General features: G+C 41.8%; 1 protein-coding gene across 5 annotated transcripts in view; it reads left to right on the top strand.

The window, feature by feature from the left end:
* LOC129137936 (protein FRG1B-like) overlaps positions 1-15850 on the top strand; it is a 40471-nt gene extending 24621 nt beyond the window's left edge. For 2 of the 5 annotated variants that reach the window (XR_010152150.1, XR_010152147.1), the window contains exons 7-10: positions 448-539; positions 1133-1635; positions 9458-13456; positions 14484-15850. Coding sequence is in view for 1 of the 5 variants with exons in the window: in XM_063796159.1 (XP_063652229.1) it covers positions 448-561 (114 nt within the window). In the remaining 4 variants the exon portion in view is untranslated. The other 3 variants (XR_010152148.1, XR_010152149.1, XM_063796159.1) reach the window with 3 other exon arrangements.
* The last annotated feature ends 3450 nt before the right edge of the window (positions 15851-19300 follow it).

Raw genomic sequence — 19300 nt, 5'->3', positions numbered from 1 at the left:
AGTTGTGTAATGTTAAAAGTTTTAATACTTTGGTAATAGTCTGTGCAATCTAAAATAGCTATTAAGCTTTCAATCTGATCAAATGAACACTTGTCTGCTAGGGATAATTTGATCCTAGTGTATTGACTTGGAGGACAAAATTAAATTAGTTAATGATTGCTTTACTGCCTAACAGGATCTGATGTGTAAAATGTTTCTGAAATAATTTTTTCTGTAGTGTTTCTGACACAAGGGCTGTGGAGGAAGCATGTGATAGCACTTACTCATATAGATTATATATATGAAGTAAAAACACATAGCCAGAACCTGTCTTTTTCTGAATATAGTTGCTCAGTTAATTTTTTCTTCTGCATAAGAAATCATCTCGAATGTTCTTATGTGATACGTAAAGTGGGGAAGGTGGAAGATAAACGTATAACCCATTGGATTCTCTTTTCCAATATCTAGATTAGATCCTGTGCTGAAAGAGAAACCAAGAAAAAAGATGACATTCCAGAAGAAGACAAAGGAAATGTAAAACAATGTGAAATCAATTATGTGTATGTATGCTTTTCCTTTTAGACCTACAGATTTAACAGTGAAGTGCTTCTCAAAGTGCTTTCAAAATAAATTACCTAATTAGCTGGGGATGGTGGTGCATGCATGTAGGCCCAGCTACTCGGGAGGCTGAGACAGGAGGATTGTTTGAGCCCAGGAGTTCAAGGCTGCAGTGAGCTCTGATCACCACTGCATTCCAGCCTGGGTGACAGAGCAAGACCCCGTCTGAAAAAATGAAAACTGATGGACAAGAAGAGGCAACACAATGTATCCTTTGGGACAGAGCACTGAGCTAAATGCTTTTCTTTTCTTGAGGGTTCAGTTTTCCTAATCATCCTACCAGCTCCCAAAACTAGTCAGTCGGGTTAGTCAATCTCTCTATTCATTCATACAATAGGAGTGATGCCAGTCAAAGGCTGTGCTATGGCCAGGACACAGGGGACTCCAGCCAGCATGCCCTAATAGAAATGGGGCCTTGTGCTACCCAGTCAATGAGTGGCCCTCCCCTTGAGAGGTCATGAAGGTCATCTTTGTTGTTCAAAAGCTCCAGCTTATTTAAAAAAATATAATTAGACTTTTTTTTTTCTCCCCCAAGACGGAGTCTCGCTCTGTCCCCCAGACTGGAGTGCAGTGCCATGATCTCAGCTCATCGCAACCTCCACCTCCCAGGTTCATGTGATTCTCCTGCCTCAGCCTCCCGAGTAGCTGGGACTACAGGCACATGCCACTACGCTCGGCTAATTTTTGTATCTTTAGTAGAGACGGGGTTTCACCATGTTGGCCAGGCTGTTCTCGAACTCCTGACCTCGAGTGATCTGCCTGCCTTGGCCTCCCAAAGTGCTGGGATTGCAGGCATGAGCCACTGTTCCTGGCCTACAATTAGACTTTTTTAATAAGTGAAAAAGAAATTAACAGTATTTATAAATTTAATAGTAAATATGTATAATCAGAGTTTGAGGTTTTTTCAATGAAGGCATTTTCTTTGCATAAAGAAATTTCAGAGCTTCCAAGACCACAAACTTAAAATAAGTAAAGAAGCAGTAAAATTCTTAAAAAGACACAGAAAGATGGATTTTTGCATGAGACGCTTCTGGACAGGTAGCTATTTATTTACTTATTTCCACTATTTTCAGTAGCCAATAGAAATGGCATATAGAAAACCTACATTCTCTTAAATTACTGTAGTTTTCACATTTTTGTCTTTATTTCTAATTTATGAGTGTGGCAATATTACCTAGAGAGGACATCATGAGTTTGGGAAAAGACTTTCAAGAAAGAATATCTAAAAATTATAACCGATTCTAAGCATATACTTTAAGAAATTCAGGTTTGACTGTATCTACTTCATAAATTTATCATTATCTTTTTATAACTATTAGAACCAGAGTTAGAAAGAAGCAGTTTGACTAATATAAAAATTATGTGGATTCTGTTAGAGTAGTTCAGGTTCCTTAAAATAAGCATAGATCAACTAAAAAACTAAGTATAAAAGCTAAACAAGTGAAATTGAAGCAGTTTTATTGTAAGATTTGGAAGAGTGCAGGATGTTTATCATAGCACATTATTAATATTTATTACTATTCCTATGTAGATAAGTGATGTCCTAGATTTACAACATAGAAAAACAGGTAGAGACGTTTAGCTGTGAGTGTACAAGTATAAATCAATTAAGTGCCAGATTTTGATAATCACCAGCAGCTCATTCAAGTCCTATGTTGGAAAGTTACTCGTACCCTTTTTTTACATTACTTGATAAAGGCAATGTTTAATTACATATTTCCTGTTAACTAGCTGGTAGAGTTCATACCTAAAGTCAGTAAATAACATTAAGAACTTTTTCCAGCTGAGCAAATGAGTATGTATCTAGTTGTAAGAAATCAAGAAGAGGATATAAAATATAATCAGGATGTGGAGTCTAAAATGGAATAAGCTCTATGTCCTGTAACTTTTTTCACTTGTAATAATACTGCATTCTCACCCTGTTAAATGGAAATTTAGAGCACCCTTAAATTCCAGAATAATTAAAATTGCTATTTGGATTGAAAAAGCCCTTAGGCAACATTTATTGAATATTAGGAAATAACTTTTATAAGATTGGAATCCATTTTTTATAGAAACCAAATTTAAAAGTATACATATTTTAATATAAGTGTTGTGGTAATACACTAACCAAAATTGAACACACAGTTTTAACGCTTTTTATATTTAGTAGCAGTTGAATATATATGACATGTTTTACATAGATTAATTTTACTATTTTTCTTTATTTAAACAAGAGAACCAAATTGAAAGCTGACAGATACTGCAAATGACTGGGATTTTTGTTTCTGCCTTATCTTTTTGTGTGTTTTTTTCTGAATAAAATATTCAGAAGAAATGCTTTTACAGAGTTCTTGAGTTGTTGTGAACTTATTGTTTAGCTGGTAGCTAGTTTAACCAGGATTAAACAAGTTTAATCAGGATTCTTCATGGATGTACTTTTTAGCTAACTACAGTTTTTCACATGGAAATGAAACTTACAGTAAACACTTAACGTACCACAGAATTTTTTTCTGGATTTCTGGTCCTGAAGCATGAAGTGTACTAGAAACCAATTCTTCCTGCGCTACTTGTGGAATCTTTCTTACTGGATCATAATCTTACTTTACTTTATATAATAGATGCTTAATCAGTGCCTTTAATAGGAAGTTAGAAACTCCCAATCCAATCAACAAGGCTTTGATTCTACCTCCTAAGTACTACCCAGATCACAGACAATCCAAATATCAGAACTAGGGGGCTGGGCAGAGAGGACAAATCATCTATTAGGGAGTGGGACAGAAAGTGGAAACATTACAAAGGAGCAAGTAGGCTCAGAACAGAGGGGAGAGTAATACTGGGGAAATTCCCTACTGAGGACAGGTTTGCCACAGTGGATATGTATGTGATGCTTTTGTCCTCATGGGCTGGAATGGAAGCTGATAAAGAAGTTCAGATGCTACGTGTTGCTTAGGTCTGCTTTGTTGAAGCCTCTTTCAGAGTTCCTAAACACAATATTCCCGTGGCATCTAATCCCAGTGAGTGCTCCAAATCCAGGCTGTGTATCAGATGCCACGGGAAATTCTGCCTCACGACTGAGGTTGGTTCAAGCATCTGGATGATGTCAAAAGTCCACGTTGTGTGCTGGCCTAACCTGAAAGACCCTATCTAGTTCTAGCCTTTAAATTCCTTCTGTCACCAAATCTAGAGTTACATGGCATCTGTACAAGCTAGGTAGCTGAGGCATGGGATCAGCTCTATAAAGGAGCTTTTGGAGCTTTTGTTGTAGGTCTAGCTCCAACTTGGCACTCCAGTTCCAATAGCTGGACTTTCTCTCATCGTGTGTTCTGATCCTTGGATTGGGAACAAAGTAACCACTCTGATCTCACAAAGCAGTGGTTCCAGTTCCCAACTGGTGACTATTTTGCCTCCCAGGGGACATTTTCGTTTTTACAACTGGAATACGGTCTTGAAGAGTAGAAGCTAGGGATGCTGTGAAGCATGTGGCAGAATCCTGTTCCGCCCAGAATGCTAACAGTGCCAAGGTTATGGAGCCTTCCCACCCGAGGGCTTGGTCTATTCCTTGTTTTTGCCAGCTCCCTAACCCTTAAACACAACAGTTCAAATCTATATGCATAAGCATCTCCTAGGGACCTGCACGTTTCCAATATTGACTACTGAGACCCATCCGTAGAGATGCAGGCTTAGGAGGTCTAGGATTGGGCTCAAAATTTGCATTTTAACAAGTACTCCAGGTCATTCTGAAGCAAGTGATACAAACCACAGGATGAGGAACACCACCTTCAAGAGACTGAATCTTGCTTCCCAACACTAGCTTGGTATCTGAGACCATCTGCCTGCTGACTGGCTTTCCTGACACAAACATTCTGCATGTAGGCACAGTGTGTTCCTGGACTCCATGTCAACCCGTTCACCCTCATGTTCCCTTGGTTCCTGTCCCCAGTCCAGCAAGCAGAACTGATTACAGATCTTGACAACAGAAGATACAGATTTAAAATAACTTGCCTGTTCCCGTGGACTTTATCCACTAGTGAAGGAGGACAACTGGACAAGGGGAGAGGGTAGGTGGGGGCTCCTTCCCTATTCCTCCTATTCCACTTTGTACAAACCCCAGCTAGACCACTGGGAGAGCAACGGGGGTTAAGAATGACTGCATCTAAATATTGTCATCTGGTTCACTCTTTTTCCATCTTGTACACAAGGATATCATGAGTTTTGTTTAAATTACTGAGAATTTCGTCTGCTCAGTGTTTGTTTTGTCTGCAGCCATTCCCAGAATTCTAGGGCAAGACCAGCTTATTTGCCAACGGGGTGAACAGGAAAGAACCCAAGTAGGAATTGCCTTTTTAAAAAAATCCCTTCCCACCCTCTTAATTACATAATGCATGCATTTTTATAGCTTTTTTGCTCATTCCATTACCTGAGGTCAGCCACTGATATTTAACCCATCCTTAGCCTCGGAGGAGGGCAGAGGAGCACTCGTCATATTGATTTCGCTAGCGGTGACATGATTTCCTCCTGTGCCACTCAAATTCTCTCCTTCTTTAACTTGATGCTCAGTAGGTTGTGTTTCACTCGTCTTTGCAGATTGTTAGGAAGATGAGAATCAGCTTTCATTTTTGATGTTGCTATAGAGAAGACTCCATGGTAATCTTTATTTGCACAATCAACTTTTTCTTTTCCCCCAGAAATTGCAAATTCTTATGTGAGAGACAGCTTTCTGGAGTCTGCAAGCATAGATTATCGTCCCTCTTTTGATGGTAAATTTCTTATATCCTCACCAACAATAAAATACTTACATATAATTTTGGCATGTCATATTGATTGCCAACTACAAGTAAGAATATTCCTTGATTTTAAATCTAGATTAATTATGAAAATTTGAGTAGCCACAAAAAATTATTGTGTACAAATTTATAGACCTCTTCTTAGGATTAAATGAGTTAATAATAACTAATATTTATTGTGTAGTTATGGTATGGCAGAAGCTTCCTATGTACTATTTCATTTTATACTTAAAAAGTTATTCCATGCAAAATGCTATAATTTCCCTATACCTCCAATTTGCACATGATAAAACTGGGCCTCGTAAAGTTTTCACCCCAGAGTTCTCTGCTTAGTAAGAAGTAGAAGGAAGTCTAAACCTAAGTCATCTGATTTCAGAGCCCATATAGTTAAAATGCTCTAAATGCAGCTTCCCATGGTGATGGTGACTATGAGAGCCTGTCACATATGATGTAGGACCCCAGTGCTTCCCTGTAACATGTGCAAGATTCCCGTGATGTCGGTGACTATGAAAGCCTGTCACATACGATGTAGGACAGTGCTTCCCTGTAACATGCGCAAGATTCCCATGATGATGGTGACTATGAGCCTTTCACATATGATGTAGGACAGTGCTTCCTCTGTAACATGCACAAGATTCCCGTGATGATGGTGACTATGAGAGCCTGTCACATATGATGTAGGGCCCCACTGCTTCCTCTGTAACATGCACAAGATTCCCGTGATGATGGTGACTATGAAAGCCTGTCACATACGATGTAGGACAGTGCTTCCCTGTAACATGCAGAAGATTCCCGTGATGATGGTGACTATGAGAGCCCATCACATATGATGTAGGACAGTGCTTCCCTGTAACATGTACAAGATTCCCGTGATGATGGTGAGTATGAGAGCCTGTCACATATGATGTAGGACAGTGCTTCCTCTGTAACATGCACAAGATTCACCCGTGGATCTTATTAAAATGGAAACTCATAGACCACACTTTGACTAGCTAAGATAGGAGCATTTAAATGGATGTCTTGGTGACAGTGCTAAGATGCTACTGTTCATGTGGGCACTGGCTCGCCATATTAACGAAGCTTAGGACCTCCAGTCCTGGCTGGAAAAGAAATACAGATACATAGGATGTGACTGTGCATATGGAATGTCTGTTGTGTTCTGGACATTGTACTAGACACTAGAGATAAAAAGTCAAATATCCCTTGCCTCTATCTGAAAGGAGCTTCCTACTCAGTGGCTTCTGACTGCAGTGTATATGTTCTCTTCTGTCCTGGGTGGGTGAGCTCTATCTCAATGTTGGTAACTGAACACTGCCCAATGGGTTTGATGAGGGAGATCATAGCTAGCTGTGCTCCCACAAAGCTATGACCATAGCATATCTCATGATGCCATTTCCCCCTTTTCAGAAGGGTCCCTCCAGTATCATACATGCTCCCCATGATTATAAATTCTTCCTCTTTGCACTAAATGTTCCTAAATCTTGCAAAGATAAAAACATAAACCACATTCTCGTCATATTAGTTATATAAATATATATGCACCCAATAGAGGAGCACCAACATTCATAAAGCAAGCCCTGAGTGACCTACAAAGAGACTTAGACTCCCACACATTAATAATGGGAGACTTTAACACCCCACTGTCAACATTAGACAGATCAACGAGACAGAAAGTCAACAAGGATACCCAGGAATTGAACTCAGCTCTGCACCAAGCGGACCTAATAGACATCTACAGAACTCTCCACCCCAAATCAACAGAATATACATTTTTTTCAGCACCACACCACACGTATTCCAAAATTGACCACATACTTGGAAGTAAAGTTCTCCTCAGCAAATGTAAAAGAACAGAAATTATAACAAACTATCTCTCAGACCACAGTGCAATCAAACTAGAACTCAGGATTAAGAATCTCACTCAAAACCACTCAACTACATGGAAACTGAACAACCTGCTCCTGAATGACTACTAGTTGCATAACGAAATGAGGGCAGAAATAAAGATGTTCTTTGAAACCAACGAGATCAAAGACACAACATACCAGAATCTCTGGGACGCATTCAAAGCAGTGTGTAGAGGGAAATTTATAGCACTAAATGCCCACAAGAGAAAGCAAGAAAGATCCAAAATCGACACCCTATCATCACAATTAAAAGAACTAGAAAAGCAAGAGCAAACACATTCAAAAGCTAGCAGAAGGCAAGAAATAACTAAAATCAGAGCAGAGCTGAAGGAAATAGAGACACAAAAACCCTTCAAAAAATTAATGAATCCAGGAGCTGGTTTTTTGAAAGGATCAACAAAATTGATAGACCGCTAGCAAGACTAATAAAGAAAAAAAGAGAAGAATCAAATAGACGCAATAAAAAATGATAAAGGGGATATCACCACCGATCCCACAGAAATACAAACTACCATCAGAGAATACTACAAACACCTCTACACAAATCAACTAGAAAATCTTGAAGAAATGGATAAATTCCTCGACACGTACCCTCTCCCAAGACTAAACCAGGAAGAAGTTGAATCTCTGAATATACCAATAACAGGATCTGAAATTGTGGCAATAATCAATAGCTTACCAATATTAGTTATATAGTAATGATAAAAGTTCCTTACTTTTCTTTCTTTTTTTTTTTTTTTGAGACGGAGTCTTGCTCTGTCACCCAGGCTGGAGTGCAGTGGCGCGATCTTGGTTCACTGCAAGCTCCGCCTCCCAGGTTGACAGCATTCTCCTGCCTCAGCCTCCCAAGTAGCTGGGACTACAGGCACCCGCCACCATGCCTGGCTAATTTTTTGTATTTTTAGTAGAGACAGGGTTTCACCGTGTTAGCCAGGATGGTCTTGATCTCCTGACTTTGTGATCCGCCCACCTCAGCCTCCCAAAGTGCTGGGATTACAGGTGTGAGTCACCGCGCCCAGCCCAAGTTCCTTACTTTTCATGTGTTTAATATTTTCTCCCAGTTTATAGAATATATTGATTAAGAATAAATTTTGGCCACGCATATCTATTAAAAACTTCATGATATACTTTGCTATTTTTAAATTTCTTATGCTCTTATAAAATGTGTGTTCTGGACTCTTGTTGGCTTCCATTTCTTCCCTCTGGCTTCTGTTAGTTTAGGCTATGAGCAGAGATGGACAAGGTGGCTACTGTAATGGATCAAGACTATGAGCATCTTGTGAAGTAGGATGTTAAATCTGTAAATATCAGAATGAATCCAAACTTATCAATTCAAAACTGCATTGTAAAACAGCTCAAAAAAGACTAAAAACACAGCTCTACACTTTAGGAGGCTGAGGCAGGCCGATTGCTTGAGCTCAGGAGTTGGAGACAAGTCTAGGAAACATGGAAAAACCCTGTCTGTACAAAAAAATATATTTTTAATTTGCTGGGTATGGTGGTATGAGCCTGTGGTCGCAGTTTTTCAGGAGGCTGAGGTGAGAGGATTGCTTGAGCCTAGAAGGTAGAGGCTGCAGTGAGCTCTGATCACGCCACTGCATTCCAGCCTAGGTGACAGAGTGAGACCCGTTTCAAAAACAAACAAACAAAAATAACTTAAAAAAACAGGTCTAAACGAAGGTGGCCAGAAAAGTAGCTCAACTTGTTCCTGTCTGGTTAAATACAAACATAAATGAACTACTTATATGCCCCAGTGGCTTCATAATGCTGAAAGCAAAGTCAATTGTTCTAGCAGGTTCTGGAAAACTTTATCATATCATGGGGTTCAATGAAAATATCAAATCATAAATGAAATAATCAAATCTGAAAGTGAATCTCGTTTCAAAGACCTCAGAAGCCACTGTGTCGGAAGCTCTTTTCAGATACAGACAAGTGATTATTTGACTCCTTATCTCTGTTGTCTAGCACAATGTCCAGAACACAACAGATATTCCATATGCACAGTCACATCCTATGTATGTGTATTTCTTTTCCAGCAAGGACTAGAGGTCCTAAGCTTTATTTATATGGTGAGCCAGTTCCCAAATGAGCAGGAGAATCTTAGCACAGTCACCTACACACTCATTTCAATGCTCTGGCCCCTTATCCAAGCTAGTCAAAGTGTGGTCTATGGTTTTGCATTTTAAGGAGATCCCCGGGCGAATCTTGTGGCTGTCAAAGGAGGAGAAGCACTGCCGAAAAGGTGAACTAATTTATCGAGGTAGGCTGGCTATTTATTTATTTATCTTGTTGATGGGAAGATTCAAATTGACATACACAATCACCCCCATAAAGATTTCAGGTAAAAAACAAACAAAGGTTTAGATATCAGATGTGTTTTACAATTACCACACCACTGTTTACTACAGCATCCAGTAGCACATTTCCAGTAGACTTAGGTGAAAATTTCTACCTCATGAGCCTTCTGTCAGTACTTTTAAACTTGGATACTCAATAAATAGTGGCCAAATTGAATCTCTTACAGGCATCTCACTCAAACTGCAGTCATACTTTCCAATAGGCCCCATAAAAATCCTCGTTCTGGAGCAATCTAATATATTTATCCACCTCTTTAGACACTTAGGTAAGTATAATAATACAAGTTTTGTGTGTGTGTGTGTATTGTGTACCTTGTGGCCTCTTGCCCAGTTTCTGCAACAACTGAAGCTGAGGCAAGTTTAATGTAAATAACGTCCAGCAATGTTAGAAATGTTGACTTTTATGTGTCCATCAGGAAAAAAGGATGAATATTGTAGAGGAAATTTTCATTCTGGAAAAAATGCATACTGTTTGAATATTACTTTCATGCTTTCCACAGATATTATACACAGATATTATATTCCAAGGGTTATGTTTCAAAGTCATCAAAAATAGAAAATACCTTTTATATTTCTAGCTGAAAATAATAACAGTAATTAGCCTACCTTTGGGGAAATGTGATAAAAATACTAATGACCATCACAACTGATTAAAAGCATAAAATGTGCAATGATTTAAACTACATGTTCTTTATATGAATTATATGCATAGAAATATAGACACATTTGATAAATTATATTTAAAGTCTGAGTGCTTTGGTAAATGATTCAGTCATCTGTAGATTGAAGGGATTACTTTTATCTGCCTTCATAGTGAGAATTAGATTTCTATTCTTTATAAAGCAGGGAATATAGATTGTGCATGGAGTAAAAGCATTCAATCATTATTAATAATGATGGTAGCGGCGCTGCAGAGGAGAAAGCCTGTCAGAGTAACGTATTCAGTTTTACATCATAATCAGAGTGTGTCGATCTCTGCTGAAGGCAGAATTAAAAAGCCCTTCAACATTTTTAAAATAATAGATGAAAAACATCTCATAGTCACTTTTAAAATTTGAATTGACGATTCCACATGACAGGAAAAGGACCAAGAACATCTTAAAGAAATACTTCACTATGGAAGTAATGTTTTAAGTGCAATTTCATCAAGGAGAAGTTTTTCCAGAAAGTCTTTTGACCTCAGGAAGAATCTCATTAGTTTACTCTGGTAAATAGTTTCTAGTAAAATGAGAAAGAGTTGACTTTTTAAAAACAATAAAAAATTTACACGGTTTAATCTAATGTTGTGATTTCGAAAGTGCTGCTTGTGCCCTCATAGTTATGCATGTGTATTTATACGCATTTTCTCGGCTCACTCAAACGCCAATAAAATACTTTACTATCCAGGCTCCTTAAAAGCCAAATTAATTTCTAAAAGTGAGGAGTGTATATATTCTGTGAGGTGTGTGCAGGTGTATGCATGATATGTGTGTGTGGTCTGTGTGTGTAGTAGGTACATGGGGTATGTATATGTGTGTGTGGAGTGTATTGTGGGTGTTATGTGTTTATACTGCGTGTAGTATGTGGGTGGTGCATGGTGTGTATATGTGCTGTGTTTGTGGTGTATGTGTGTTTGGTGTGTATGTGTACTATGTGTGGTGTGTGCATGTGATATGTGTGTGGTGTATGTGATGTGTGTGTTTTGTGTGTGTATGGTGCTGTGTGTGTGCGGTGTGTGTAGTGTTTGATGTGTGCTTGATGTGTTTGTAGAATGTGTGTGTGGTGTGGTGTATGTATGTGAGGTATGTGTTTGCTCTATGTGTGTGGCACTGTATGTACGTGTGCAGTGTGTGGGGAGTATGTGTGGTGTGTGTGGTGTGTGGGGAGTATGTATGGGGTGTGTGATGTGTGTGGTGCTGTATGTGTGTGGTGTAAGTGTAGTAGATTCATGTGTGTGGTGTGGGGGTGTGTGCACGTGTGCACATACTGTGTGGTGTGTGTGATGTCTGTGGGGGGTGTGTGTGCACATGGTGTGTACACAGTGTGTGGTGTCAGAGGTGTGCATGTGTGCACATGGTGTGTGTACAGTGTGTGGGGTGTGTGCATGTATACATGGTGTGGGTGCAGTGTGGTGTCTGTGTGTGGTGTCTGGGGTGTGTGTGCAAGTGCACATGGTGTGTGTGCATGGTGTGTGCATGTATACATGGTGTGGTGTGTGCAGTGTGTGGTGTCTGTGCAGGGTGTGTGTGCATGTGTACATGGTGTGTGTGCAGTGTGTGTGTATACATGGTGTGCTGTGTGCAGTGTGTGTGGTGTCTGGGTGGTGTCTGTGGGGTGTGTGCATGTGTACATGGTGTGTGTGCAGTGTGTGGTGTGTGTGTACGTGTGCACATGGTGTGTGTGCAGTGTTGGGGGGTGTGCAGTGCGTGTGGTGTCTTGGTTGTGTGTGCAGTGTGGTGTCTGAGGGGTGTGTGTGTGCACGTGCATGGTGTGTGGTGTGTGTGCATGTGTACATGGTGTGTGTGCCGTGTGTGTGGCTTCTGCATGTGGGGTGTGCATGTGCACATGACGTGGTGTGTGCAATGTGGTGTGTATGTGGGTGTGTGCGTGTGCACATGGCGTGTGTGTAGTGTGGTGTCTGCTGTGTGCAGTGTGTGGTGTCTGGGGTGTGCATGTGCACATGGCGTGTGTGGTGTGTGTGGTGTATGGGGTGTGTGTGTGTACACGGTGTGTGTGTGCAGTGTGTGTGGTGTCTGGGGTGCATGTGTGCACATGGAGTGGTGTGTGTAGTGTGTGTGATGTCTGGGGTGTGCATATGCACATGGTGTGTGTGCAGTGTGTGTGGTGTCTGTGTGGGGTGTGTGCATGCGCACATGGTGTGTGTACTGTGTGTGGTGTATGTGTGTGGGGTGTGTGTGTGCACATGGTGTGTGTGCAGTGTGTTTGTGTGCAGTGTGTGCAGGTGCATATGGTGTGTGTGCAGTGTGTGTGGTGTCTGTGGTGTGTGTGTGCACATGGTGTGTATGCAGTGTGTGTGGTGTGTGTGGGGTGTGTGCACATAGTGTGTGTGCAGTGTGTGTGGTGTCCATGTGTGGTGTGTGTGGTGTCTGTATGGGGCCTGTGCATGTGCACATGGTGTGCGTACTGTGTGTGGTGTATGTGTGTGGGGTGTGTGTGTGCACATGGTGTGTGTGCAGTGTGTTTGTGTGCAGTGTGTGCATGTGCATATGGTGTGTGTGCAGTGTGTGTGGTGTCTGTGTGTGTGTGCACATGGTGTGTATGCAGTGTGTGTGGGGTGTGTGCACATAGTGTGTGTGCAGTGTGTGTGGTGTCTATATGTGGCGTGTGTGCAGTGTGTGTGGTGTCTGTATGGGGTGTATGCATGTGCACATGGTGTGTGTGCAGTAGGTATGTTTGTGGGGTGTAGGCAGTGGGTGTGAGGGGTGTGTGTGCATGTGCACATGGTGTGTGTGCTGTTTGTGTGGTGTCTGTGTGTGGGGTGTGTGTGCATGTGCACACAGTGTGGTGTGTGCAGTGTGTGTGTTATGAGTGACTGCTTCTCTTAGCATGTGGACATCAGTCTTCCAGACCAGCTTTCTCCACGTGTCTGGGAACATAAGAAACAAGTTTCTGCAATAATTGTTACACAGCTTTTCCAGAGAGGGACCAAATCTCTGTCGTGAGTGGGTATCTGCATCATTTCGCGGGAGGGAATGTGACGTCCTGGCTTGGCTCACACCCTCTGTGGGTTTAGGCACAGGTTCCTGCTGGATCCCTCACTGTGGCCAGAGAGGGAGGGCTCTGCTTCACCACAGGGCACCAGAAGAGGACTGGTGCGCGGGAAGACCAGGTAATCATAATGCGATTAATAATAGCAGTAATCATACTGTTTTATACATTGTATATGTCATAAGGATTTTAACTTTCATGTAACATAATTGCTGTAAAAGTTTCCCCAGTTTGTTTTGTGCTATTTACCTGGTGTTAAAATGTATAAGAATTTACATTTTAGGTACGTTAGGTTTATTCCTTTTTATATGGTTTCTGTTTGAAATTTTTATTTTAGAAGACATTCATTCTCAAGGTCATAAAACACACACACACATCTAATTTTCTTTTCTCTCTCTCTCTCTCTCTTTTATATTTAATACTGGAATTAACTTTTATGTAAGATGTAGGACCATGATGCAATTCTGTCATTTTATATTCTCAAATCATTACCCAATATTTTAATACCACAAATGGAACAATCGCTCTGTTTTGTGGGTTTAAAATGTTACCCTGTCACTAGATAAAATTACACTCAATTTCTGTGTTTTTAATTCTCTTTCATTAATGTGTTTATTTTTGTGCCATTTCAAATTTGTTTAATTTTGGATAGTGATAATAATCTTAAATATCTTATAGTAAATTTTATAATAATGGCTCTCATTGTATGTGTGTGTTCAATATATGGATTTAAAATCACATGTTCTTGTTCGAAAATATTTTTCTTGGAATTTTTATTGGAATTTGAGCATATTTTTAAATGATTTACAGCAAACTAAAAAGTTAATATTATCGAGTCCTGTCATCCAGAATGTGACATGCAAATTCCTCAGACCTCTTTTAATGCCATTTAGTCAGAATTAATATGTTAAATCAATATAAATTAGTATAAATGAGTATAATTAATGATTAAAATAAATTAATGTGTTTGGCTCCACGTTTCTGTCTTCTGCCTTCTATCACTGATGTTTTATTCCTATCCTTGATGTTTTCTATAGTTTCTTTTATTATGTCTTTTTCTGTCTTGTGATTTGAAAACTATATGACACATTGTAATGTTTAATTTTTCTAATTTTTTGCTTTTAATTTTAACTAATTTTATTTTTTAGAGAAGTGCAGGTTCACAGCTAAACGGAGCAGAGAGTAAAGACTTCTCATATGTCCCTTTCCCCACACACAGCCTCCGCACTACAGCTTCCTGCCTCACAGGAGCACACCTGTGACAACCAGGAACCTACCTTGATCCTTCATTATCACTCAAAGCTTACAGTGCACATTCACGTTTACTCTTCACGTTGTACGTTCTGAGTCTTGACAAAAGTATAATGGCAACAGGATGTTATTCACTGCTAACAGGAGATGAACTATCAAGCCACAAAAAAATACATGGAGGAAACTTAAATGCATATTGCTAAAAGAAGAAGCCAATCCGAAAAGTCTACGTACTGTTCGATTCCAATTATATGACGTTCTGGAAACGGTGAAACTATGGGATCAGTAGAAAGATCAGTGGTTGCCATGGACCAAGGGGAAGGAAGAGATGGATACACAGAGCACAGAGAATCTTCACGGCAGTAAAACCATTCTGTATGATACTATAATGGTAGATATATACATTTGTAAAAATCTATCGTAACTTTTAATCTTTTAAATTACATTTTTTTTTTGATGGAGTCTTGCTCTGTCGCAAGGCAGGAGTGCAGTGGCACGATCTCGGCTTACTGCAACCTCCGCCTCCCGGGTTCAAGCGAGTTTCCTGCCTCGGCCTCCCGAGTAGCTGGGACTACAGGTGCCTGCCACTGCGCCTGGCTAATTTTTGTATTTTTAGTAGAGACTGCGTTCACCATCTTGGCCAGGCTGGTCTTGAACTCCTGACCTTGTGATTCACCTGCCTTGGCCTCCCAAAGTGCTGGGATTACAGGTGTCAGACCGCACCTGGCCGTTTTTGTTTTAAGAACTGCAGACAAGCTGGGTGCAGTTGCTCAAGCCTGTAATGGCTGCATTTTGGGAGGCTGAAGTGGCTGGATTGCCTGAGCCCCAGAGTTCAAGACCAGGTGGGCAACATAGTGAGATCCCGTCTCTACAAAAAAAGTATTAAAAAACATAGCCAGGCATAGTGCTGCATGCCTGTAGTACCAGCTACTCAGGAGGCTGTGGTAGAAAAATCACTTGACCCAGCAGTTTGAGGCTGCAGTGAGCTATGATCATGCCACTGCACTCTGGCCTAGGCGACAGAGCGAAACCCCATCTCAAAACAAAGAACAACCAAAAACCTAGAAGCACACCTCAGAGATAGTGTGGGTTTGGTTCCAGATAACTGCAGTAAAGCAAATGTTACAAACAAAAACCTACAAGCACACCTCAGAGATAGTGTGGGTTTTGTTCCAGACCACTTCAATAAGGCAAATGTTACAATCAAGTTAGTTGCATAAACATTTTATTTCCCAGTGCTTATAAAAGTTATGCTTAAACTATATTGTAGTCTAATGAGTATTTAATAATTATTAATTAGTAATTAATAGAATGTCTAAAAAACTGTGTACATACCTTAAGTTAAAATACGTCAGTGCTAAAAAATGCTAATGAATATCTGAGCCTTACCAAGTCATAATCTTTTTGCTGGTGAGAGTCTTGCCTCTATATTGATGACTGCTGGCTAATCAGTGTGGGGGCTGCTGAAGGTTGGAAGCATGTGTCAATTTTTTAAAACAATGAAGTTTGTTCCTTTCACAGAAGATTTCCCTGTAGCATGTGATGCTGTTTGATAGCATTTTATCAACAGTAGAACTTCTTTCAAAATTGGAGTAAACCCTCTCAAACCCTGCTGCTGCTTTATCAACTAGGTTTATGGAATATTCTAAATCCTTTGTTGTCATTTCAACAATGTTGCTAGCATCTCCACCTGGATTATATTCCATCTCAAGAAAATATTTTCTTTGCTCGTCCCTAAGAAGCAACTCCCTATTTGTTCAAGTTTCATCATGAGTTTACAGCAATTTCATCTCACCTTAAGGCCCTAATTCTAATTCTAGTTATCTTGTGATTTCTACCACATCTGCAGGGACTTCCTCCACTGACATCCTGAGCCCTCAAAGTCATCCATGAGGGCTGGAATCAACTTCTTCCAAACTCCTGTTAATGTTAATATTTCATCCTCCTCCCATCAATCACAAAAGTCCTTAATGGCATTTAAGGATTGCTATTAAGGACATTTGTGATTCACGGGAGGAGGTTCAAATATCATGAAAGGATTAATGGTGAATCCTTTCCAAAAGGTTTTCAATTCAGTTTATCCAGATTCATCAAAGAAATCACTATCTATGACAGCTATACCTTTACAAAATGCAATTATTAATTAATAAAAACACTTGAAAGTCAAAACCACTCCTTGATCCACAGGCTGAAGGTAAATATTGTACTAGCAGCCATGAAAATAACATTAATTTCCAAGTACATCTCCATCTAAGCTTCTGGGTGGCTAGGTGAATTGTCAATAAGCAGCAATCTTTTTTTCTTTTCTTTCCTTTTATTTTTTCTTTTTCTTTCTTTTTTTTTCTTTTTTTTTTTTTTTTTTTTTGACGTAGTTTCACTCTTGTTGCCCAGGCTGGAGTACAGTGGTGCGGTCTCGGCTCACTGCAACCTCTGCCTCCAGGGTTCAAGCCATTCTTCTGCCTCAGCCTCCCGAGTAGCTGAAATTACAGGTACTACCACCATGCCTGGCTAATTTTTTTGTATTTTTATTAGAGATGGGGTTTCATCATTTTGGCCAGGCTGGTCTGGAACTCCTGACCTCAGGTGATCCTCAGCCTCCCAAAGTGCAGGGATTACAAGTATGAGCCACTATGCCTGGCCAACCAACAATCTTTTTAAAAGAATCGTTTTTTTTTTTTTTTTTTTTCTGAGCAGTAGGTCTCAATAGTGGGATTAAAATATTCAGTAAACCATGCTATTAACAGATGTGCTGTCACCCAGACAGTGATGTTCTATTTCTAGAGCACAGAAAGAATAGATTTTGCATAATTCTTAAGGGCCCTGAGATTTTCAGAGTGGTCAATGAGCACTGGCTGTAACTTGAAGTCACCAGCTGCAGTGGTCCTCAAAGAGAGTCAGCCCATCCTTTGAAGTTTTGAAGCCAAGCGTTGACTTCTCTCTAGCTATGAAAATTCTACATCTTCACTAAGCTTAATCATTTCTAGCTCTGGACTTAAAGTGAGAGACTTGCAAGTCTTCCTTTCATTTGAGTTCTTTGAGGCCACTGTGGTTACCAATTAGCACCCCTGGTGGGTGTCACCCTCCTCCCTCCTCTATGGAGTTCACCTACACCGGGGCGTGGGGAAAGGCGCTTCCTGCACCCCACATGCCCTGCGCTTCTGGGGCTCTCCCACAGGGGGCTTTCGTGAGCCAGGCAGCAAGGTCTCCTCCCTGTCCTCTTGGTGCTGTGGGCCCTGAAAGTTGTAGAGTGCGCCCCTCACTGTGGCAGGAGCAGTGGCGCTGAGCGTGCCCACGGGCCGCGGCTTGGGTCTCTCTCGTTTTCCGGGTGGTATGGCCGTAGACAATGGCAGTGGCGCCTGGCTGGCCCAAGAGCCCAGTCCAGCTGCACCTGCCTGATTCCAGGCGTCACCACCAACCCGGGGGCCGCGAGGCTGGGATCAGGCACCCCGGAGCCGCTTGCCTGTGGCCGGGCTGCTCTCCCCCTCTACGCCCAAGCACCACCATCGCCGCGCTGCGCTTTCCGCCGACCTCCCAGAGCGTTCCGATGTCGCCGGCGGCCAGACCATGCGCGAGACAGCCCAGGCGCCAGAGGCCTCCATCCCCTGCCAGGGCTCTGGACTCTCCAGGCAGCCACCCTCTCGCTGAGACTCCAGGCCTTCCCCAGGCTCTTGAGCTCCCGAGCTTCCAACACCTGGGGCCCGCTTAGGACGGGTGTGCTCCGAGGCGTCAGGGCCCGAGGCCCACGGTCCTGGGGTCCCCTCCGGTCCTCCGCCTTGCCGCGGAAAATTTATTTTGGATTCCTCGCCGCCCCTCCTGCAAGGCCCCCTCTTGCCCCACACACCCAGAGCCGCCAGGGCTGCCCAGGGGCGAACAGCCGGCCCAGCCCCATGGGCCCTTTTTCTCACAATGCTCACACCATCGTCGCTTGTTCTGACGAGGACCCACCATGGCCAAAGGGGCAAGAAGGCTCTGCTTTGCCCCGCCCTGTCACTAGAGCCCCGGCAGCCTCATCCCGGGAAAGAGGGGCTGACGGACACCCAGACACACCCCACCACTACCACGAGCAAACCCACCCTGACACACACACGGATGCACACGGGTGCATGCACGCAGACACACACACACACCACACCCGGGCACACACACACAGACACACAAAGACACAGACACAGAGCGCTTGAAGGGAGACCACCCCTCATATTGTGTTATGCCCAATTTCTGCCTCCAAAGAAAGAAGAAGTAAAATCTAAAAGGCTGAAATGAAATCCACAGGCAGACAGCCCTGCGCCACACCCTGGGCCTGGTAGTTAAAGATCGACCCCTGACCTACTCGGTTATGTTATCTATAGATTACAGACATTGTATAGAAAAGCACTGTGAAAATCCCTGTCCTGTTTTGTTCTGATCTAATTACCTGTGCATGCAGCCCCTAGTCACGTACCCTCTGCTTCCTCAATCAATCACGACCCTCTCACGTGGACCCCCTTAGAGTTGTAAGCCCTTAAGAGGGACAGGAACTGCTCACTCGGAGAGCTCGGTTTTTGGAGACATGAGTCTGCGGATGCTCCCAGCTGAATAAAGCCCCTCCTTCTACAACTCGGTGTCTGAGGGGTTCTGTCTGCAGCTCCTCCTGCTGCAGAAGGAGAGCAAGGGAGAGAGGGATGGAGAAATAGAACCAGAGGCAGAGAGAGAGACAGCGATAGAGAGAGAGAGA

The sequence above is a fragment of the Pan troglodytes genome, chromosome 17 (assembly GCF_028858775.2).
Source record: "Pan troglodytes isolate AG18354 chromosome 17, NHGRI_mPanTro3-v2.0_pri, whole genome shotgun sequence".
Lineage (NCBI taxonomy): Eukaryota > Metazoa > Chordata > Mammalia > Primates > Hominidae > Pan > Pan troglodytes.
The sequence above is the reverse complement of the archived record's forward strand: the minus strand, read 5'-3'. Positions and strand labels throughout refer to the sequence as shown.